At 48.5% G+C, this 24,737-nt stretch overlaps 1 protein-coding gene and 1 long non-coding RNA gene across 2 annotated transcripts in view; one reads left to right on the top strand and one right to left on the bottom strand.

The window, feature by feature from the left end:
* LOC142559750 (uncharacterized) overlaps positions 1-5,612 on the top strand; it is an 88,397-nt gene extending 82,785 nt beyond the window's left edge. Inside the window, exon 13 of the mRNA XM_075671356.1 lies at positions 5,348-5,612. Within this exon, the coding sequence (XP_075527471.1) occupies positions 5,348-5,430 (83 nt within the window). The 3' untranslated portion in view covers positions 5,431-5,612. The remainder of the gene's footprint in view (positions 1-5,347) is intronic.
* On the bottom strand, positions 2,861-9,748 carry LOC142559764 (uncharacterized). The gene is made up of 2 exons (XR_012823243.1): positions 5,962-9,748; positions 2,861-3,367 (listed from the first exon to the last, which is right to left on the bottom strand). It is a non-coding gene; the product is annotated as an uncharacterized LOC142559764 (long non-coding RNA).
* Positions 9,749-24,737: the final 14,989 nt, after the last annotated feature.

Raw genomic sequence — 24,737 nt, 5'->3', positions numbered from 1 at the left:
TTAAGGAGTGTGCAATGGAAGTCGGTGGTAACTCCGTTAGGCAGGATACCAGTAAACTATCGCAGGAGACGAAAGATCTGATCAAGAAACGCCAATGTATGAAAGCCTCTAACCCTACAGCTAGAATAGAACTGGCAGAACTTTCGAAGTTAATCAACAAGCGTAAGACAGCTGACATAAGGAAGTATAATATGGATAGAATTGAACATGCTCTCAGGAACGGAGGAAGCCTAAAAGCAGTGAAGAAGAAACTAGGAATTGGCAAGAATCAGATGTATGCGTTAAGAGACAAAGCCGGCAATATCATTACTAATATGGATGAGATAGTTCAAGTGGCTGAGGACTTCTATAGAGATTTATGCAGTACCAGTGGCACCCACGACGATAATGGAAGAGAAAATGGTCTAGAGGAATTTGAAATCCCACAAGTAACGCCGGAAGAAGTAAAGAAAGCCTTGGGAGACATGCAAAAGGGGAAGGCAGCTGGGGAGGATCAGGTAACAGCAGATTTGTTGAAAGATGGTGGGCAGATTGTTCTAGAGAAACTGGCCACCCTGTATACGCAATGCCTCATGACCTCGAGCGTACCGGAATCTTGAAAGAACGCTAACATAATCTTAATCCATAAGAAAGGGGACGCCAAGGACTTGAAAAATTACAGACCGATCAGCTTACTGTCAGTTGCCTACAAAGTATTCACTAAGGTAATCGCAAATAGAATCAGGAACACCTTAGACTTCTGTCAAGCAAAGGACCAGGCAGGGTTCCGTAAAGGCTACTCAACAATAGACCATATTCACACTATCAATCAGGTGATAGAGAAATGTGTGGAATATAACCAACCCTTATATATAGCTTTCATTGATTACGAGAAAGCGTTTGATTCTGTCGAAACCTCAGCAGTCATGGAGGCATTACGGAATCAGGGTGTAGACGAGCCGTATGTAAAAATACTGAAAGATATCTATAGCGGCTCCACAGCCACCGTAGTCCTCCATAAAGAAAGCAATAAAATCCCAATAAAGAAAGGCGTCAGGCAGGGAGATACGATCTCTCCAATGCTATTCACAGCGTGTTTACAGGAGGTATTCAGAGACCTGGATGGGGAAGAACTGGGGATAAACGTTAATGGAGAATACCTTAGTAACTTGCGATTCGCTGATGATATTGCCTTGCTTAGTAACTCAGGAGGCCAACTGCAATGCATGCTCACTGACCTGGAGAGGCAAAGCAGAAGGATGGGTCTGAAAATTAATCTGCAGAAAACTAAAGTAATGTTTAACAGTCTCGGAACAGCAGTTTACAATAGGTAGCGAGGCACTGGAAGTGGTAAGGGAATACATCTACTTAGGGCAGGTAGTGACGGCGGATCCGGATCATGAGACGGAAATAATCAGAAGAATAAGAATGGGGTGGGGTGCGTTTGGCAGGCATTCTCAGATCATGAACAGCAGGTTGCCATTATCCCTCAAGAGAAAAGTATATAATAGCTCTGTCTTACCAGTACTCACCTACGGGGCAGAAACCTGGAGGCTTACGAAAAGGGTTCTACTCAAATTGAGGACGACGCAACGAGCTATGGAAAGAAGAATGATAGGTGTAACGTTAAGGGATAAGAAAAGAGCAGATTGGGTGAGGGAACAAACGCGAGTTAATGACATCTTAGTTGAAATCAAGAAAAAGAAATGGGCGTGGGCAGGACATGTAATGAGGAGGGAAGATAACCGATGGTCATTAAGGGTTACGGACTGGATCCCAAGGGAAGGGAAGCGTAGCAGGGGGCGGCAGAAAGTTACGTGGGCGGATGAGATTAAGAAGTCTGCAGGCATGGCATGGCCACAATTAGTACATGACCGGGGTTGTTGGAGAAGTATGGGAGAGGCCTTTGCCCTGCAGTGGGCGTAACCAGGCTGATGATGATGATGATAGCAGAACTTGAGGCACCCATTCCTAATTACTTTGAATTTATGCAAAGTGACAGTGCCACTGGGCTGGCTCAGATTAAAGTGAGGCAAATATATTTGGTTAGAATAAAAAAAAAAATGCAAAAACACTTCAAGGCGCACTGTACACTGGCTGTATACTGACTTTGCAGTTGCAACTAATTGTTTTTGGCAGCCTAGGTGTGGCCATAGTTTTATCTTCTAGTGGTCATATCAACTTTCAGTTAAAGCTGATCATGTGGATACGATTCAGTGCTCATTGTGTAAGGCTGTATAGCAGCTGCGACGTCTTGCATCTCGTAGTCTGCCATTCTTGCACGTGGCACACCTTGAGAACTTCACTCAGACGTCATTGATGGCTTGCAGTGAAATGCTGTGGGTAGTGTCCGTAACCAATAAAACACATGCATTTGAGTGCTAACACTTTTCTGTCATTATTCGTTGTTGTATATTATGTAATGCTATCTCTGATGAGTTGGGACTGAATATTTAGGCTCTGAAAAGTGTTTGGAACCAAAAATAGGCTTTTAAAATTGCGTAAATTGTATTTCAGGCATTGCATAATAAAAATAAAGCCTCTAGACATCTTGCTCAACACAATTTTTTTCTGCTTAATTGGAATGAGCTGTCACTTCTGCAAGGAAACTGACTAGTTGTTAACCTTCTCTTGTGCAAAAAGATTGACTATATATCAGATCAGTTCTCAAAAGCAATTTCATTTATGTGGCCATGTGCAATAGTAGTCGCTTGGAAAACTTCTGTCGCTCCATTAGTTCGATATAACACAGTGGGCTGAACGCGAGGAGGAAGTCCATATTAACTCTTTCCCTACAGAGTTTTTCGGCCAAAAACAATACAAAAATACCGATTGTTTTGTTTGCCTAAATAATTGTATGCACTTTGAAACAACCAAAAAATATCCTTAAGAGCACTTTATTTGTAAGATACATACAAAATATTTCTTTGAAAGCATGAAAAGAGGATTGGCTTCACTGCATTGCACAGCAGAGTCTCAAACTTTCTGTAGTCCACGTTGCAAAAGATGTCTCTGGAAATTCAAAAACAATACTGTGACAAGTGGGGCTCGTGCTTGTGGCAAAGGACGTCAGATCCCTAAATTGTAGACTTGGTGTGGTACATTTCAAAGCACAGAATAGTGCAGAGTGCTACTCCACATTCTTTGCACCAGGTTCGTGTAGCGGTTGGTTTCACGGAGAATGAAAACTGTTCATTCGTTCGTTAGAAACAATTTAAAATACGGCGCACAGTTTTCATCCTCTGTCACGGGTACGTTTATGCCAGGCACGGCCGTGAAAACAAACCTTGTCCACTGCTGACACGTTGAGATGCTGCTCAGTATCATCGCTGCCACTCTTGGAGAAAAATCGAGCTTCTTCTTTACTGTACTGAGTCCGGCAAATCTTCTGCAAACAAACATTTTTTTTTTTTCATTTTTTCCGGAGCGAAGCCATGGCCGACACATGTATGCACAGAGCAGGATGCCATTTTTAAATTCCAATTACCAGCATCAAAACGTTACTTATCCAATATAAAAGCTTTGAATGCATTTTTTTTTTCATTTCTTTACTGTGCCATCTGTTGAAACCAAAAAGAACTAAACAAAATTCACCAGGGTATCTTGACAGTGGCAGTGCACAAGCGGTTGTTAAAGAGTGTGGACAAACCCAGTTTGTCTTCTGTGGGAGCGGTACAAACTGTGTGGACAAGCTCAGCTCAGGGAAAGCTCAGGTAGGGAAAGGGTTAACTGAATGTAATTGCACTTTATTCATATCCTTGAAAAAGTTGGAAGAATGGTGCTTCTGGAATTTACAGGAATTTAAGCTAAATCTACCTGCAGCTGAAGACAAATGAAGATTTTAAAAATGTCTGTCCAGGAGCTGGAATTGAACTGTTAGTATGTTGGTCTTGCGGGAATGCTTAAATGACAACTGTGAGCTGTTCTATCAGTGCACTTGCTTAGAGTAACATATTCGGGGTTTTTACACCTCCGTGGTGTCCTTGAAAACACTTGAAATTAGGAGGGGAGGGGGGGGGAAGATGCAAGGGCCCTTAATACACCTTGAATATGAATACACTTCTTGAATTTCTTGAAAACGGCTTGGAGGCGACTTGTGAACATTCAAAGTAACAAACTCCGCATCAACACTATGCCGTGGACACTTGTCTACTGGGAAACGATCCCATACAGTGTAGGTTCTTGTTTGAGAGTTTCGCTAAGCGATTGCAGTCTGGAATGGCAACAGCCTCATATTACAGGCTGTCTTTATCGCCATTTCCATTGTAATACTACACAAAACCAGATCAGTCGACCAAACGATACCTGTTTTACTAGTTGGTTTACATTGCAGCCATCATGGCCCCCTTTTTTAGGCATGGGCTGTAGAAATGCCTGGAGGAAAGCAAGTTTCAACCATTTGGCTTTAATATTACTTTTAATATGTGCCACAAGGGGATTCACATTGTTAGATTGGGAAAGTCTACTTTGAAAAGCCACCTGAAGAGCTTGAAGCCTGTGTGCTATTCAGTGGCTGCTTAGGTATGAATAATTACAGTTAAGAAGATTTGAATACATTTTAATTTATGTTATGACTGAAGCTCGGATGAATCTCCTCGTATTTTGACCTGGAAATCTTTCAATTGTCCTTGACATTTGTGTCCGATGCTTTTTACAAGCCCTGCGTGTTGCGCGTGAAATGCAGCAGCTTGTGAGAAAGCATGCAATGCCTGTGATATGCCACTTTTTGGTACTATGTCATGTGCACTCGCTCAACTCTGGCCCATCATGAGAAATTGGGACATGACTCATAAACAGGGCTAATTAATTGTGCTCTGTCTATCAAGCTCATTCGTCCGTCTTTTACATCATGTAGTATCGGTGGTAGTGTGTAGATTGTTCAGCCGTTCCAACAGTGATGATGGGTTGGAGGGCTTGCTTTTAAAAAATGGCACTCACTGGCTGTCAGATGTCTATATATAGAGTAGTGGAGCTTACCATTAGATAAAAATTCAGAGGACATTTTATGAACAAGGAACATGAGACTAAAGACATGCACGTGTTAGTCGAAATAAACGTGCATGTATGTCTACATATGTTTTAGAACTTTTTCACCGTGCATGTTATGGTACTCTTCTGTGCACATGACAAACAGTTGCAAAATAAGTTGATTACATGCAAAGCCTTTGTTTCATATGCCTATGCCTTTGTTTAGGGAGCTTGTACATAGCTGTTCACTTCCATTTCAATAGGAAAAGGTTATTGCAATTTGCGGAGAGCTGCTGTTTTTTATTTTTCTATAGGTTGAAATTGTTATTTGGTGATCAAGCTGAACACTCACAAAGAAGTGACTAACAATTATTATTTTTTCTCCCCCACCCACATCAAGCTCGTTCCAACAGTGTGGATCCTGCTGGTGAACAGGCGAGACCAGGCCCTTCAGGTCATGTCAGCAGACCGCGGCACCGTTGAAGTGAGAAACGGAAGTGAAACCAGGAGCTGCTTTTAAAAGCTGTCCATTGTCCATTGGTCAGCACCAGCTTTAAGTAGCACTGGTCACAAGCATCACCCAGTTTGGAGAGATTGTTTCATGTTTGGCCTGGGAAAGCTATGTATTCCTATTATGAATAAAAAAAAAAAGCTTTCTCTGCATATTTTTTTTTTGCACACCATTTTCTCCCCCCCCCCCCCATGGTGCTTACACAGTGAAGAAATTATTAATGCAAAATAACTTTTTGGAAATAATTGTACACTATTTATTAGTTTTTTGTTCTTAGAGATCCTGGAAAACTCCTCTAGTCAATAATTTTTATGTTTATTTTGCATCGTACTGGAAAGCACCGAATTTAGGATATATTTGGCATGCATAATGCAGCCCATTAGTGGTGGTGCTGTTGCAATCACCATTCATTGCAACACAGAAAAGTGCAAAACTGCTGTGTCCTGTTTTTTCCAAGGTCTGCATTGAGAGTACGACTAGGTGTCTGGAGCATATGTACATACCTGCAGTGGGTGACAGCTTAGGGATGCCGTGGCAAATGAACTTCTGTTGAACTTGTTGAGAACGTAGATTGCACCACCAGAAAGACATTATTGCGACTTTATTTGCTATGCTTTGTATGCCACTAGTGGCCTAAATTTTGAAATGCTTCTACTTTTATAAATGCGGCAGTCAATAAGACCCTATGCACATGCAAAATCATTGTGAACTGTTATATAATATTGCATTATATATTGCTACATGCGTGTGGCATTTGATTGTTTCAACGAGGCGTGTGAGCGCCAACTCGAGAAAGGAGGAGGAAGAACGAACTGGGCTCGCGCTGCGAATCTAACCGGTCAGCGCTGCAACCGCTGTTGTAAGTATAACCTGTAAATAGCTGCTCGTCTTACTGCCCCGTCCTTCGCGTAACAATATACAACAGCCTTTTGCATTTCTAATGCAATATTTTGTTGCAAACGATCAATTTGAAAGTTCCCAAGCCTGTTTGGAGCCAGAACAGGGGGGGGGGGATGAAGTTAAGGGAAATCCATTTACTAGCCATAAATTCCATGCCGGCTGAACAGTCATACTTGCTGCTTCCCCAGACACTAGCGCCAGAGTTCGCTCTAGTAATTTTTGTAGGAAACTCAATATGTGGAAAATGGGAGTTGTGATGGTATCTGTGACGTACTCTTGTGGCAGCAAAGACTCTGTGGCGGTGCTGCCATGTTGAAATGCAAGAATCAACTCTTTATTCTATAACTTCATGCGCCCACTCCATTCTGGCCTTCACGGTGTGTCGTCGGTGCATCGGCACGTCTGCGCTGTGGCGACAGGGCCCCCCTGCTGTATAGGCAGTGTCCTAAATGACTTCGATAGAAAGCATCGGTGCGATGTGAGGCGAATTCTGACGTTCGTGAAAGCAGTGCAATGTTGTCCATGCCATTTAGGCCACTCTTTAAATGCAGATCGAGCACGAGCAGCTGGGTGGTACTTGTTGAAGAACCCAAGAATGTGTTCAAAGTGGAGACATCGGTCACATCATTTACAGAAAAGCAGGAGCTTTGCAGTGATGCATTGTCACCAAAAGGACGTGCATGTAGGTTTGCAGCGCGAAAGAAATGCCACTTGAGTCCACGCACATTGCCAGAATGTGTTAAGTGCACTCACGGTGGCCGACAAGTAGACACGAGCAGCGAGGTGGCCATATTGTCACGAAGTCCTCAGATACAATGCATTGATAAGTCCAAAATGTTTCCATTGAGTCTACCGACCTGGCCTTGTCACCTCGTCGTCGCTGTTTCCAATGACACGTCGATATGTGACACTGATGTGTTGTGGATATGACGTCGCTTTGTCTGACGTTCAGCCCGCGGTTGATCTGGTCAAGGCGGTGGACTGACCGAGGCACCTGGATCGCCCGGCCGACTACACTAGCCTGCGGATCGTAGCGGCAGGAAGTCTTGGAGATGGTGCTGTCAACCTGTAGCTGTGGCCTTCGGTGGTGCTGCTGCTCAGCTTACAGGTCACAGCCGTGGTAGCTGAAGCACGGCGTCCACTAGGTTGTCACTGTCTCCATGAACCCTCCGCTCCATTCGGCCTCCAGCTCCTTCCGCCATCCATCAACCCAGAGCATAGCTGAGCTGCTCTCTCCTGCTACATTGGCCATATAGCTCCAGTTGCATTTTTGCACTTCCTTTATTTCTTCCACATTCTCCTCATGCTTTCTTGTCCTCTTCATATTGTTACGTGTGGAAAAACAAGGATGAAAGAGGCTATATACAGGGTATTTACACTGGAGCCAGACCACCAGGCCAACACTCGCCCGCACCAAGCGCACAGACCCACTTTGTCGTCGTTCTCGCGGCGGCTCGTCCCTTGAGCATCGCTCGATGATATCGTAATACTACCCCCCGGCGGCAAAAGCGCCGTCACGGTGCTGTTAAATATTCAAGGCGTGTGGAGAGTTGTAGGTTTTGAGTCGGGCGACGTGAACAATGTCACTGGTTGTCACAGCGGAGGACGTAGTGGGCGTGGCTAGAGCGATTTCGTCGGTGACATCGGTTACTTGGCGAAGCACGCAATATGGGCCTGTGTAGCAGGAAAGCAGTTTTTCACAAATGCCAACTTTACGCGATGGTGACCAAAGCAACACGAGGGTGCCGGGCACAAAATTGACATCACGGTGATGGATGTCGTAGCGCTGCTTTTGTTTGTCTTGAGAGACTTGTAGACGAGCGCGCGCAAGTTGGCGAGCATGGTCAGCATGGGCGATAGCATCACGGGCATAAGCACTAGTTGATGCTGTGGTGGACGGAAGCACAGTGTCTAGTGGTAGCGTCGGTTCATGGCCATACAAGAGGTAAAAAGGAGAAAAGCCAGCAGTGTCAAGACGGGAAGAGTTGTATGCAAAGGTGATGTAAGGTAGAGCCCGGTCCCAGTCACGGTGGTCGTGTGAAATGTATTTGGATAGCATGTCTAAGGGTGCGGTTCAAACGCTCAGTAAGGCCGTTCGTTTGAGGGGGCTTGGAGGTGGTAAAATTATACTGTATTGAGCAGGCACGCATGATGTCGTCAATGACTTTGGCTAAGAACGTACGGCCACGGTCTGTTAGCAATTGACGGGGAGCACCATGAATCAAAATTATATCATGCAGGAGGAAGTCCGCAGCATCAGTTGCGCAACTGGTCAGAAGAGCGCGGGTTACGGCGTAGCGGGTCGCGTAGTCCGCCGCGACGGCAACCCACTTGTTTCCTGATGTAGATTCCGGAAATGGGCCGAGAAGGTCTAAGCCGACACGATGGAAGGGCTCGGCAGGGATGTCAAGCGGCTGCAGGCAACCAGCGGGGAGCTGGGAAGGCTTCTTGCGTCGTTGGCAGAGTTCGCAAGCGGTGACGTAACGTCATACGGAACGGGCAAGGCCCGACCAGAAGAAACGGCGACATACATGGTCACAGGTTCGAGATACGCCGAGGTGTCCTGTCGTTGGTGCGTCGTGAAGCTCTTCTAGAACGGTTGAGCGGAGGTGTTTAGGTATGACAAGTAGGAACTCGGAGCCGTCCGGATGGAGGTTACGACGGTACAAAGTACCGTCGCGGAAGACGAAGAGGCGTAGTGTGGCGTCGGCCGGAGAGCGTTCAAAACGGTCGATGAGTGCTCTGATGTAAGCGTCACGACGTTGCTCGTCGGCGAAATGAAGCAACTGCGACACAGAGAATACACAAGCAGCACTGGTAATATTGGAGGAGTCAGGGTCGTCAACAGGGTAACGCGACAAGCTGTCAGCGTCTTGGTGCAGGCGGCCAGACTTGTAGACCACGGAATACGAAAATTCTTGTAGTCTCAAAGCCCAATGACCAAGTCGGCCTGTAGGATCTTTTAGGGATGAGCCAGCAGAGAGCATGATCGTCAGCGACTACGGAAAAAGGGCGACCGTAGAGGTAAGGACGGAACTTCGCAACTGCCCAGACTACAGCAAGGCATTCTCGTTCCGTAATGGAATAGTTGCGCACCGATGGTGTGAGGAGGCGGCTCGCATAAGCAATAACACGATCCTGGCCACGCTGACGCTGGGCTAAGATGGCACCTACGCCATGACCGCTGGCACCTGTACGCAATTCTGTAGGGGCATCAGGGTCGAAGTGGGCGAGAATGGGTGGTGAGGAGAGAAGAGTGACGAGATGAGAGAAGGCGGCAGCTTCTGCAGTACCCCACGAGAATTGTACGCCTTTAAGATTAGTGAGGGGTCCAGCGATTGCCGCAAAATCTTGAACAAAACGACGAAAGTACGAGCATAACCCGACAAAACTTCAAACGTCTGCAGCTGTCTTCGGAACCGGAAAGTCTCGGACAGCTCGAGTTTTGTCGGGATCAGGCTGTACTCCGGAATCGTCAACGAGGTGGCCCAGAACAGTAATTTGGCGGCGGCCGAAACGACATTTCGACGAGTTAAGTTGCAGCTTCGCCTTTCGAAATACATCAAGTATAGCTGTTAGACGCTCAAGGTGAGTGTCGAATGTGGTTGAGAAGACGATGACGGTCGTCGAGGTAGCAGAGACATGTGAACCATTTAAAACCACGGAGCAAGGAGTCCTTTATACGCTCAAAGGTGGCAGGGGCGTTGCATAATCCAAACGGCATTACCTTAAATTGGTATAGGCCATCAGGTGTGATGAACGCGGTTTTTTCTCTGTCCATATCGTCAACAGCAACCTGCCAGTATCCAGAACGAAGATCAATAGAAGAGAAATAGCTGAAACCGTGGAGGCAGTCAAGGGCATCGCCTATACGTGGGAGCGGGTAGACGTCCTTCTTAGTAATGTTGTTCAGATGGCGGTAGTCTACACAGAAGCGCCACGTGCCATCCTTCTTCTTGACCAACACTACAGGTGACGCCCAGGGACTCGAAGAAGGCTCAATGATGTTTTTGTCTAGCATTTTGTTGACTTCACTTTGAATTACTTGGCGTTCCGACGCAGAAACTCGATACGGTCGTCGGTGAATAGGAGTAGCATTGCCAGTAAGAATCCGATGCTTGACTGCGAGCGTCTGGCCTAATGGGCGATCGTCGAAGTCGAAAATATCTCTGTAGGACGATAGTACTTGGTTAAGGTCTTCAGCCTGCGCAGAAGACAGGTCCATCGCAACCATTTTCTGTATCTTGGAATCGGTGGCCGAGGCTGGCACGATGGGCCTGCTAAGCTCACAAGAAGCATCGGTCGATGAAGTTGCCACGTGATGGTCACCGAGACAATCAACATTGGCAAGGCAAATACCTTGCGGTAGAATTTGCTTTGCTAATCCAAAGTTAAAGATAGGCATGAAAGTGCGGTTCGCAGTAATAGTAAGTATACTGTGAGGCACGGTAACGTCGTACTGTAGTGGAATGTCGGGCGGAGGAGTGACGAGGTACTCGCCATCAGGAACTGAGGGGAAGACAAGAGTTCAGTATAGGCTATTGATTTTGGCGGCAGGCGAATAAAGCCGGTGGGGCGTAGGCGGCACTGGGGTGTGTCAGAAGGTTCTGCGAGAATCAGCAACTCAAGGCGAAGGGTACTGGAAGAGCATTCAATAAGAGCAGAATGTGCGGAGAGAAAATCGAGGCCGAGAATGAGGTCGTGGGGGCAATGAGCAATCACGGTGAAGAGGAGAGGAGTGTGGCGGCCGGCTATGCTGACACGTGCCGTACACATGCCGATAATAGGCACTGTACCGCCATCTGCAACGCGGACGACGCGTGCCGACGCTGGGGTGAGGAGCTTGTTCAGTCGTCGTCGGAAGGCAGCACTCATAATAGAAAGATGCACACCTGTATCGATGAGTGCCGTGACTGGATAGCCATCAACGTCAACGTCAAGAAGGTTTTGGTTCGTGTGTAACGTGAGCAGAGGATTTGAGGGCAGGGTGGACAACGCAGCTTCACCTCCAGAAGCTGCAGTGCCAGCTGCAGGTGAGGGAGAGCGGCTGTAGCGAAGGTTCGGGGCAGGAGCATCAGCGGCAGTGGGTTCATGGCGGGTGGCATAGGGAACAGAAGGTCCAAAGGGCGGGAATGAGCGGCGGTGTATATCCGAGGAGGTGGTGGCCATTGGTTGCGGCAGTGACAAGCGACGTGGTCGATGCGACAGCAGTGGAAGCAGATCGGCTTGTCATCAGGGGTACGCCATTTGGACGGGTTGCGATATGTGGCAGAAAAAGAGTGCCGGGGACGAGGAGGGCTGCTAGAGAACTGGGGAACCGTGGGTGGAAACGATGAACACACGGAGTTGAGACCCATGTTCTCAAATTCCTGTCTGACGACGGCCTGAATGAGCGCAATCGTGGTTGCTGGTGGATCGGGAGGCGTCGCAAAGAAAGCTGGCAAACAGGCGGCCTCGAGCTCGCGGCGAACAATACGGGTTACATCGTCGCAGGGAGTGGTCCGAAGCGGTCGACCTTCACGTGTCGACGTAGCAGCAGTGTTGGATAGCCGCGTGATGTGATGTGTGACATGGCGGCCCTTAGCTTGTTCAAGGCAACGGCATTCTTTGATGATGGCGTTGATAGTCAAGACGTGACCAAAAACAAGCAAATTGAAAGCATTGTCGGCGATGCCTTTTAGCACATGCGACACTTTATCTGCTTCAGACATCGCATCGTCAGCTTTGCGGCAGGGAGCCAAGACGTCGAGGATGAAACGTACGGCTCTGTAAATGTCTGAACACGAGACGCAAGAGCCTTTCTCGTACGGCTCTGTAAATGTCTGAACACGAGACGCAAGAGCCTTTCTCGCGGCAGCCTTGCGCCCAATGGGGTCGCCGAACAGTTCCCTGAGCTTTTCTTTTAAACTGTCCCAACTGTTTATCTTGTCGTCGTATGTTTGGTGCCACCTGCGTGGGGTGCCACCGAGATAAAAGATGACATTGGCGAGCATGATCGTTGGATCCCACCTGTTATTAGCACTGGCGTGTTCATAGAGCTTGATCCATTCGTCAATGTCCTCTCCCTCCAGGCCAGAGAATACACCAGGGTCGCGATATCAGGCAACCGTGATGATTGAAGCAGTCGGACAAGCCGAAGCCGTTGCAGAGGCTGTCTCGTCACTGGGAGGCATGGTGACAAGCTCGATGTACCGACCACTCCGGAGTTCCGTGGTGAGGACAGGGATCGCTGACCTCCACCAGTGTGTTACGTGTGGAAAAACACAGATGAAACAGGCTATATACAGGGTATTTACACTGGAGCCAGATCACCAGGCCGACACTCGCCCGCGCCAAAGGCACAGACCCACTTCATCGTCGTACTCGCGGCGGCTCGTCCCTTGAGCATCGCTCGATGATATCGTAATAATATCTTCTGCTTTTTCATATTCTCTCTTTCTTTCTTGGCTCATGACATATTATGCCCACCTTCAAGAGTTTTTCCATATAAAAAATTGCTTCCTCTTCCTTGAATTGGATGTTTCCGTCGTCTTCATATATCGGTCCAACATTAGCATCATTTCACCACATTAGCACCAGTCTTTCACCATTTTTCTCATTTCCACCACTATCTACATTCACCACACCTCATCATCATCGTCGGCCTGTTTTATGTCCACTGCAGGACAAAGGCCTCTCCCTGCGATCTCCAATTACCCCTGTCCTGCGCCCACCAATTCCAACTAACACCCGCGAATTTCCTAATTTCACTGCTCCACCTAGTCTTCTGCCTTCGTAGACTGCGTTTCCCTTCTCTTAGTACCCATTCTGTAACACTAATGGTCCAGCGGTTATCTGACCTGCGCATTACATGACCTGTCCAGCTCCATTTTTTTCTCTTGATGTCAATTAGAATATGGTCTATACCCGTTTGCTCTCTGATGCAAACCGCTCTCTTTCTGTTTCTTAACGTTATGCCTAGCAATCTTCATTCCATTGCTCTTTGCGCGGTCCTTAACTTGTTCGCAAGCTTCTTTGTCAATCTCCAAATCTCTGCCCCATATGTCAGCACTGGTAAAATGCACTGATTATACACCTTCCTTTTCAATGATAATGGTAAGCTTCCATGCAGTCAGGAGCTGGCAATGTCTGCCGTATGCGATCCAAACCATTTTTATTCTTCTGTGAATTTCCTTCTCATGATCAGGGCTCCCTGTGATTAGTTGACCTGTAGGTAAACATACTCCTTCACAGACTCTAGAGGCTGATTGGTGATCCTGAACTATTGTTCCCTTGCCCGGCTATTCATGATTATCTTTGTCATCTGCATAATTATTTTCAACCCCACTCTTACACTCTCTCTGTTAAGGTCCTCAATCATTTGTTGAACTTGTCTGCATTGTTGCTGAATAGAACAATGTCATCGGCAAACCGAAGGTTGCTGAGATATTCGCCGTCGATTCTTACTCCTAAGCCTTTCCAGTTTAATATCTTGAATACTTCTTCCAAGCGCGCAGTCAATAGCATTGGAGAGATTGTGTCTCCTTGTCTGACTCCTTTCTTTATAGGTATCTTCGTACTTTTCTTGTGTAGAATTAAGGTGGCTGTGGAATCTCTGTAGATATTTTCTAGGCTATTTACGTAAGTGGTCTGTACTCCTTGATTGCACAATGCCTTTATGACTGCTGCTATCTCTAATGAATCAAATGCTTTTTCGTAATCTATGAAAGCCATATGGAGAAGGTTATTGTACTCTGCGGATTTCTCGATAACCTCGTTAATGACATGGATGTGATCCATTGTAGAGTAACCTTTCCTGAAGCCAGCCTGCTCCCTTGGTTGACTAAATTCCTCTGTTGTCCTTATCCTGTTGGAGATTATTAAAAATTAAATTCTGGGGTTTTACATGCCAAAACCACTTTCTGACTGTGAGGCACGCCGTAGTGGGGGACTCTGGAAATTTGGACCACCTGGGGTTCTTTAACGTGCACCTAAATCTAAGTACACGGGTGTTTTCGCATTTTGCCCCCATCAAAATGCGGCCGCCGTGGCCGGGATTCAATCCCGCAACCTCATGCTCAGCAGCCTAACACCATAGTGTTGGAGATTATTTTGGTAAATATTTTATATAATACTGGGAGTAAGCTAATGGGCCTATAATTTTTCCATTCTTTAACGTATCCCTTTCTGTGGATTAGTATAATGTTTGCATTCTTCCAGTTTTCTGGGACCCTTGCGGTCGATAGAGACTTCGTATCAAGAGCCGCCAGTTTTCCAAGCATTATATCTCCTCCATCTTTGATTAAGGCAACTGTTATTCCATCTTCTCCTGCCACTCTTCCTCGTTTCATGTCTTGAAAGGCCCTTCTGACCTCATCGCTAGTTATAGGAGGAGTTTCTGTATCCTGTTCATAACTGTTTCTAATTGAGGTATCCTGACTTGTCTGGGTACTGCACAGGTCAGTATAGAATTCTTCTGCTGCCTTTACTATATCTTCGAGATTGCTGATATTACCCTGCTTATCTTTCATTGCATGCATCTTGGTTTGTTCTATGCCAAGGTTTTTTTCTCACTGATTTCAGGCTGCATCCATTTTTTAGAGATTCTTCAGGCTTTCTCAAATTTTAGTTTCGAATATTACTTATTTTCACCTTTTTTATCAGTTTTGACAATTCCGCAAATTCTATGTTATCTTTTGAGTTGGCCACTCTCATTCTTCGTCGTTTATTTATTAGGTCCTTTGTTACTTGGGAGAGCTTGCCTACTGTTTGCCTTGGAGCCTTGCCTCCTACTTCAATGGCTGTCTCTGAAGCCAGCCTAGTTACGGTTTCATTCAGTGTTTCTATGTCATCTTCATCTCTGGTCTAAGGCTGCATATTTGTTTGCAAGTACCAGCCTGAATTCGTGGGCTTTTACCCTGTGGGGTCTCTCACACCCGTACTCTTGGGACAAAGGAACGACAACACAGTAGTGCAAACAATCACAAGGGCATTTATTGCACCTTTCATAGATCAGTGCCTGCTAGCCGAGTTGCTATCCACAAAACATGCCGATGGGCGCGCGACAAATCTAGAAGTCTGACTCACCGCGACCGGAAGCGAGCGAATATGTTCGCCCCATGCTGGATCCCAAGGCCTGGTCGTTCGCGTGTATGGTCACGCGAATCGTGGCGCGTTCGAGGGCGGCCACGCGAGGCGGTCTCGCAGAAGCATGGGTCGGCGCGCACGCGGGAGACGTCCCCGCCGCGCGCCGACCGGGCAAGAGGGTCGCTGCACGTGCGGCACGACCGTCCCGCTTCCTGTCTCGAACTCAACAACGACAGAGCGCCTTGTCTCCCGGCGCCCGAGTAACCCCGCAGCGGCGCGACGCTCGCGCCATCTCTCGCACCGCGCTTGTACCACCCGACCGCCGCGGGCGCCAGGCCACGCGGCGGGCGAAGCCGCCCTGCAGGAGACGAGCCATGCGGGAAAACTAGATCTCAGGGGAGGCGTGAGAGTCACGCATCCCCACATCCCCCCAACCTTAAATCACTACATATTCCGGCGAGACATGTGACTCGGACTAACATCAAACTGTGCTTCGCAAACAAGGTAGAACATTAAACAGTGGTCGCGCCGAAGAAATATCCGCACGCTGTCCATAACATCCGAGCCGACATTGTCCTAGGGTGCACCGCTGGCGTCCGCCGGTCACAGCGGCAGCTTTGCAGACTCGACGGCACGATGCCAGGCCAGGACTCCGGAGACGACGACGCAGTAGTCGGTACGAACAAGCGTCGCTCGCGCCGACGCGCCCTGCTGGGAAGAGCCGCCGTAGCTGTCGGTGACCGCCGGCTCTTTTGTCCGCCACCGAGGGTTGTGAGCTGGATGCAGGAGGCCGCCGAAGTCGCCGCGCCGAACTGGCCACAGCATCACCATCGCCCGGGGTGGCTCGATCGTAGTCCGGGGCAGCAGCGCAGACGATGTGCAGGTGACGGCAAACCAGGGGTGACTCCAATCACGCTGCGTAAACTCAACACACTCGGCAAACACTAAAGTAGTGCAAGGGAGAGGAATTATGCATGCGCATCGCCCACGTGGTACGATGTTCAACTCGGCTAGCAAAAGATCGGGCAGCTACTCAGATGCTAAGTTCACGTGAACGAAGCTCGCTTTCTTGAGTCGAACGAGTAATTTCAGTTCGTGCGAGGCTAAATAGAATGAGGGAAGCGAATTGCAACACCTCAACGCCACGGTCCACCAGGTTGTGTCCCTCCACGTGCGACAGGCAGCTTCGTAAAGCCTTAGGCCTAAAGCGTCGCTACCCTGACAACAACCGGCATCCAAAAACAACACCCAAAATGGGCGCAAAACAGGCAGCCGCGAGGAGACGTTAGCTCTGTGAGGTGGTCTTACTCCGCTCGGTGCACAAAGCATCCGAGTTGACGGCGCCCACCGTCCCAGACGGTGTCGGAGCGCCCGGTGCCAGGCCGCAATACCAGTCAGCCCGTAGTGGCACCCGTGGCCCGCGGCCACCCGGCTCCCAGAGCCGCGACTTCATCAGAGTCAAAGAGATAGGAGAAGCTATTTACATGAGAAATTCGGACCACCCACGAGGCTTCCGTACTCACTCGCTTCAGGCTTGCCACTGCTCTGCGGGCGCTCAGCCTCGCTCTCCCAGGATGCAGACCACGTGGCTCTCGTACTGACGAATTTCATTAAAAAAAAACACTTGCGGAAAGGCTTAGCATGTTGACATGTTCAAACACACTACAGCCACCATCACCTCGCTCAAGAAAGCACGCCGCCGACGCTAGCTATCAAAATTCACGCTAGGCCTACGCTTCGGTTCAAACAAAGGTCTCGAACGAAGCAGAACTGTTAAAACTATCGTCCGATGCCCCAAGAGGTCCACGTTGGGCAGCCAGATGTGGGGTCTCTCGCACCCGTGGCCTTGGGACAAAGGAACGACAACACAGTAGTGCAAACAATCACAAGGGCATTTATTGCACCTTTCATAGATCAGTGCCTGCTAGCCGAGTTGCTATCCACAAAACATGCCGATGGGCGCGCGACAAATCTAGAAGTCTGACTCACCGCGACCGGAAGCGAGCGAATATGTTCGCCCCATGCTGGATCCCAAGGCCTGGTCGTTCGCGTGTATGGTCACGCGAATCGTGGCGCGTTCGAGGGCGGCCACGCGAGGCGGTCTCGCAGAAGCATGGGTCGGCGCGCACGCGGGAGACGTCCCCGCCGCGCGCCGACCGGGCAAGAGGGTCGCTGCACGTGCGGCACGACCGTCCCGCTTCCTGTCTCGAACTCAACAACGACAGAGCGCCTTGTCTCCCGGCGCCCGAGTAACCCCGCAGCGGCGCGACGCTCGCGCCATCTCTCGCACCGCGCTTGTACCACCCGACCGCCGCGGGCGCCAGGCCACGCGGCGGGCGAAGCCGCCCTGCAGGAGACGAGCCATGCGGGAAAACTAGATCTCAGGGGAGGCGTGAGAGTCACGCATCCCCACAACCCCTACTGCTTCTAGGTTGACCTGTTTCTTCTTGGCCAATTTTACTCTTTCTCTCTTCAAATTGAGGTGAATCCTAGCCCTCACTAACCTATGATCACTGCACTTTACCCTACCTATAACTTCTACATCCTGCACCTTGCTGGAATCAGCTGAAAGTATGAAATCAATTTCATTTCTTGTTTCACCATTAGGGCTCTTCCACGTCCACTTTCTGTTGCTACACTTCCTGAAAAGGGTGTTCATTATTAAAAGCTTGTTCCTTTCTGCGAATTCTACCAGCATCTCAGCTGTAGCGTTTCTAGAAAAGACACCGTAGTTGCCAATTGCCTGTTCACCCGCCAGCTTTTTCCCGACTTTTGCATTGAAGTCGCCCATTACTACAGTATACTGAGTTTTCACTTTTCTCATTGCTAATTCTACATCTTCATAAAACTGATCTACTTCATCATCATCGTGACTGCATCTTGGAGTGTAGGCTTGTACTACCTTTAATCTGTACCTCTTATAATTAAGTTTGATTACGACTACGGCTACCCTCTTATGAATGCTGTAGAATTTGTCAATGTTGCCCGCTATGTCCTTATGGGTTAGGAATTCTACAATGTATTGCTTCTTATCTGGGAGACCTCTATAGCAGAGGACATGTCCGTTATTCAGCAATGTATAAGCCTCACTAGTTCTAATCTCACTAAGGCCGATGATATACTAAACAATGTCTGATAGTTGCTCAAAGAAACTTGCTAAGCTAGCCTCACTCGACAGTGTTCGGCAATTAAATGTTGACACGGCCAGTTTCCATTGGCGGCCTGTCTGGACCCAGAGATTCTTGGCACCCTCTGCTGCATTACATGTCTGACCGCTTCCTTGGTCAGGTGCTCCGCAGCTGCTGGGGACTGAGGGCTGTGGGTGAATTGTAGGGATCATTTGGGAGGTGGTGGCCGAATACTGCACCAGCGAGGCCAATTATTGTTCTGGGGAGGGATACTCGCAGTGGTTGCTTATTGACTATGGTGTTTGGCTGCTAAGCACGAAGTCACGGGGTCGAATCCCGGTCACAGTGGCCGCATTTCAATGGGGGCGAAATGGAAAAACACTGGTGGTGCTTAGATTTAGGTGCACATTAAAGAACCCCAGGTGGTCCACATTATTGCTTTGTCCCCCACCACTGTGTGCCTCAATGAGACCGAGGTTTTGGCATGTAAAACCCCTAATTAAAAAATTATTATGAAAAGAATCATATTCAAACATACAACTCCATTTTGTTTTGATATGTCTAAAGTGTTTGTTACATGAACCCGACAGAAGCGGGTCGAGTCATCTTATCGGGCTGTAACTGGCTTGTTGAGTTCATGTAAACGCTCGCTGATGAGCTGAACGAAAATCGAAGTGGACTGAGTCAGTCTGACTGCATTTGGTTAGTTGACCCAGTCCATTCTGTTTGCAGTGTGCATGCAAACGGAGACCAGTCGAGCCAGCCAGCGCCGTGGCTTGCGCGGAACCACTCAACCATTGCGATTTATGCGCCGGCAGCGGGAATGACAGGGCAAAGACAAGCACTGTGTAGTGCAACCTCATTGTAACAATGAGATACATGAACTATAATTGTTGGCTGCGGGAACAGGAAGCCCAGCTCGAATGCGTTTATGTCTTTGCTCGATGCTGCTGCCGTCGTTGTCCCTAGTCGTCAGAAGCAAGTTCATATAATTTCGGTTACGTTGGGCTCGGTCAGCACGATTTCTGACTCGACCCGCTCGCGTTGGGTTCATGTAAACCTAGGCATTCATAATCAAGTTTGGTAACTCAGTACGTTAATTTCTCATTGAGAGGTGGGTGCGTCGATGCTCAGACGAATAGCCCCCTCCCCATCATTCCCCAACGTGACTTAGCTGATTGTTAATAGCACGCCAATTTGTAGAAGCCGGGCGGAGCTGATAACGTACAGCTCCAGTCCTGCTTTCGACTGGCAAAAACAAGATTCGCCTTTTCCCCTTTCCCCCGCAATGAATTAACTGCGTCAGATAAGGGGATTCGCCATGCAGAACGATTTCTCCGTTTATATGGTAGTAAACCTTCTTTATAACGAAATCGAGACATGAATGTGAGTTCATTATGAGTAGTATTTGTTTAAAAACAGAAATGCAGTTAAAGAGCCAACATAACACAGGAAATGCATTCCAACAGTCCGGATGTTCATAAAGCATGGTACATCAAGCTACGCTTGATATGGACATCATAACAGCGAGATTCTGATGACGGCCGTCAGCAGCTTCAAGGTCAGCTGCCACGTGGTGGAATGATCGTAGCGCTCTTTGCCTATCCAAATTGACATGAAAAAAAGCAAAGGGTTATCGTGGATGCCGCACCAGTCTGTCACGTGCGGAGTCTGGTACCACTTCCACTTCAATAATCTGGTAGAATACTCGTGGATTGCAGTGGAGACATTGTAGAACTTTGAATGAAGTGATGTTTCGAACAGAGCGATTTCGTGAAAAGATTTTGCTCAACTGTTTTTATCGTCCATATATGTGTGTGAGGTGTGTAACTTGACCGAGGGGCAGATGTGCTACGGGGGAAACTGGAATCTCCTAAGGCATCTCCTCGATGAGACGAACACTAAATCCAACCAACGCAACACACTGGCGCGCATCCTACACGCAGCCAAACGCGAATCTTCTGGCGAGGAAATTTTATCCAGACTCGTGAAGAAGTATCCATGCGTTGCATCAGGCCCTGCACTGCCTTCACCTGACTACAAAGTCTCCGGGAACCCTGAGCTGGACGCAGAATTCGGGACTGAGATCAGGCAGGCGCTCCACGATCTCAATGGCAGATCGGCTCCGGGTCCGGACAAGATCACAAACAAAGCCCTACGGAAACTTGATAAGTCCATCGAATACCTGACGGACATCGTTAACTAAGCATGGAGCAGTGGTAAACTACCAGAAATGGTGGCAATCGTCCACCACCATCCTCATCCCTAAGCCAGGTAAGCCGCTCAGCCTCGACAACCTCAGATGCGCCCAATTGTGGGGAAGGTTGCTGAGCACGCAATCCTAAAAAGACTTTCTCGCTACCACAACCACGACGTTTACCCACACAACATAATCGGCTTCAGGGCCGAACTCTCGACGCAGGACGCTATGAAGCTCGTCAAGCATCACATTATTAAGCGTAATACATGGGACACGAGAGCCATACTATGTCTAGACCTGGAAAAGGCCTTTAACAACATTCTTCACTCCTTCGTTTTAGACAAGATCTCGAGCCTTAACTTGGGGAAGCACTTTCATTTCTACACGCAATCGTTCCTGTCAGACAGAGAAGCCAACCCTTAATGACGGGGACCTGACTTCAGACATGATCAAGCTGGGGTCTAGGGGACGCCACAAGGGGCAGTCGCATCCCCTGCCCTCTTTAACCTCGCCATGATTGGTCTATCCAGCAGACTCTCTGATATTGACGGTATCAGTCTACCATATACGCAGACGACGTCACCATATGGTGTATGGGAGGTATATAGCGAAGGACACGTAGAGACTGCCCTGCAAGAGGCGATTGATGCTACCGAGAGGTACCGTGAGCCCATGGGCCTTCAGTGCTCACCGCAGAAGTCGGAACTGCTACTATATCGTCCCAAGCGCATAGGCCTCAAACCAAAGGGATGGTAGCCACTCGCCGAATGCGACATCAAACTTCATACAAACGGGGCAGGCTATATACCGAGGGCGGATGCCATCCGGACTCTCGGCATGATGATCGAGTCGAGTGGCTCTAACGACCAGACAGTGCTGCAACTCACTAAGAAGACGGACAATGTCATCAGACAAATAAGAAGAGTGGCCAACCAGCAGCAGGGCCTCGGAGAAGATAATCTTGTGAGTTTGGTACCTGTGTTCGCATTGTGCCATTTCACTTACATCGTGGCCGTGCACAACTGGCAAAGATCGGAGCGGGATAAGCTCAGTGCATTAATCAGGAAGGCAATCAAGAGAGCTCTCGGCCTTCCGAGATATGCACACACACACACGGAACGGTTACTTCAGCTCGGCATGCATAACACGCTAGAGGGAAATGCGGAAGCGCAGGAGAGGGCCCAGTTCTCCAGGCTATCTACCATACAAGCTGGAAGACACATACTACAGGACCTGGTCGTTCCCCCCACAATAGTCAAGACAACGTTCTTTAGCGACCCTCGAGAGTAGCGGGACTGCATAACTGTCGCCTCGATCCCACGAAACGTCCTTCCGAAACACGTGGGAAGACATCGGACGCGCGCGAAGGCCCCTCCAAAAAAGGCTCGTGAACGGGCTTCAGAGAAGTGTTTCGTAGACACATAGTGCTACGCAGATGGATGGGCCTTCGCAGTGGTTAGCGTAGACCACGAAAGTCAACTCATGAACTCAATCTCGATTCGGACGACGTCTTCTGAGATCATAGAGCAAGCTGCAATAGCGATGGCCTCATTGGACGACAAGAGGACAACAATCTACAGTGACTAGAGATCAGCCGTTCGGGCATTTGCCAAAGGAAGCATGTTCGAGCTGGCCCTAGGGTTACTAGGAAGCAAGGAGATCAAGCCACACACAGTCATCTGGTTTCCAGCCCACATGGGACGGATTACGGGTGCCCCGCCCAACCTCAATGAGTCAGCACACTGCTGCGCAAGGGATCATCGACCGTGTGGCTACCGGGCAGCGTGACGTTGGGGGTACAGACAATAGGGACACTCCCTCCTCGTACAACGTACTTACTAAGCACTTTTACTTGGCTCGGAGGATCTACCCCCTCCCACACTGTCAACTCAATAAACCTGACGCTTTAACACTAAGGCTTCTACAGACGGGGGCATACTTAAAGGGAAGCTGAAACGGTTTTCAATTTCCATGAATTGCTGGGATTGGGAAGAACAGACCTAATAATTTACGGTTCCGAGTTTTTTTTTTACGTTTCGTTAATATAAGGGGCGGAAATCGCTTTCTAAATCACCCCCGCGGACACGCCCCTATCGCTTCCCAGAGTGCCGGGTGAGGCGGTTGCCAGAGGAGAGAACCGACGAGAGTGACGTCATTCGCGGGGACCGAGCTGCCCGACCGGCGTGCTGGCATGTGCTGGCATGTGCTGGCATGCCTCTTTCCGTCCTGCGCTTTACTGTACGGCGCTACGAGAGATCTGCCGCCGCCGCCGCTCACGTTTGTTTTCTTTTGCGATTTTCGTAAACTGTTCTTTCCTTCTGTGCTGCGTGAGTGCCTACAGCCAAGGGCGCCCAACATGCCCTCCTTCTGTGCAGCATTCGGCTGCGCGAACACAGGCGGGCGAGACGATGTGGTGTTTCACAGGTTCCCGAAGGACAAGAAGCTTGCAGCGCAGTGGGTCCGTGCGGTGAGGAGAGATAAGTTCGTGCCGACGAAATCAACTGTGCTGTGCTCGGACCATTTCCGCGATAGCCGGATAGCCTCACGACAAACGCGGAAACGCGGTGTTGCTAGCGTTGCTACACTCCGTTTCATACATCAGGTGCAACGCTGTGGAGGCTTGAGATACTTCTTGCAGTGGCTGCGTTCGCACTTAGAAAAAGTTCGGTGTTTCTTGACCCGATTTTTGAGAAAATTTTCCATATATGAAATGGAAAAAAAATGAAATGAATGAAAAATGAATGAAATAAAAAAATATGATTGAAATTAGTATGAAATATATGAATATGAATGAAAAAAAGAACTTACCCATAGAAACAATCCGTGTACTTATACGGCTGCTAACACGTTCTTTTAAATCAATTTTCTTTTCGGCATTTTTAAATTGCAGCCCGTCGCGGCAGCTTCACGTGCATGCTCGCGCGAGCAAACGCCGCTGGCACGCTGCGAAGCATAGAATGAAACGCGCGCAGTAATAAATTTTGGTGACCGGACTTCGTGCGTAGCTTCCACACCGTTGCACCTGAGGTATGAAATGGAGTATAGGCTGAGTATAGGCTTGCCTAGCGACATTCGACGTACGGTTGCAGTTATCGTGTTTACTACACGGCGGTGCTAAAACTGCCCAATATCTTTATGTCAACACTAGCATGGAGCACGCATACCGATTCTTGATCGAGCCACAATCGCAAAGTCGTCGAACCATAGTATGAATATTGCACACATAATCCCATTGGCCCCCTCTGGATGTGTATGATAAGCAACTTCCATGACTGTACCTCGCAGCACTGCATGTGCGCGCTTCGAAACGCGGCACTTATGTTCGCGATCGTGTATCAACACTCAAAAAACCACGGGACTTTAGACAAGCAGCGGCAAGGTGCTTGACATCGCGGAATTGCACCCGTGTTTACAATCTAATGAGAAGTTAGTGCTTCGGCATTCTTCCAGCAGCAAGTTTCCAGTGACACTTTAGCGCATTTTTTCTCCCGTCATTGGAACGTGCAGCTACATGAAAAAAAAAAAAAACATACGTACCAGCTAAGATTTCCAACGCGTGAGAAAACATCGCTCTCGCTGTTGGCACACTCAACATCGTCGTTGCCGCCGTTGCCGCCATTCTTTTCCGTATCGGCTGTCGGTTCGAACATGTACGGCGAAAATGCAAGCTGTCCGAGACAGCGAGAACGTTCCATAATGCTTACAACTCAGCTATGAAGCTAGAACAGAACAGCGTGCTACGCTCTGAAACGGTGGCGCCGACCGGCGACTGCCGCGAATGACGTCACAGCGGCCCCGACCAATCACGGGCAACAGCGGCGTTCGCGCTATGCCCTGAGGCGCTGGTGCGCGTTTTCTTGAAAAAACAGCCGCTTGCGTTTGTTTCCGCCCTATTTGAACCAGATATTCGTGTTCAGGGGACTCAAAACTGTAGAATGCCGCGGAGAACTCATTTTTTTCGAAAAGTGTTTCAGCTTCCCTTTAA

The sequence above is a fragment of the Dermacentor variabilis genome, chromosome 1 (genome assembly GCF_050947875.1).
Source record: "Dermacentor variabilis isolate Ectoservices chromosome 1, ASM5094787v1, whole genome shotgun sequence".
Taxonomy (NCBI): Eukaryota; Metazoa; Arthropoda; class Arachnida; order Ixodida; family Ixodidae; genus Dermacentor; species Dermacentor variabilis.
Note: the sequence above shows the minus strand (reverse complement) of the source record. Positions and strands in the feature narration are given on the sequence as shown.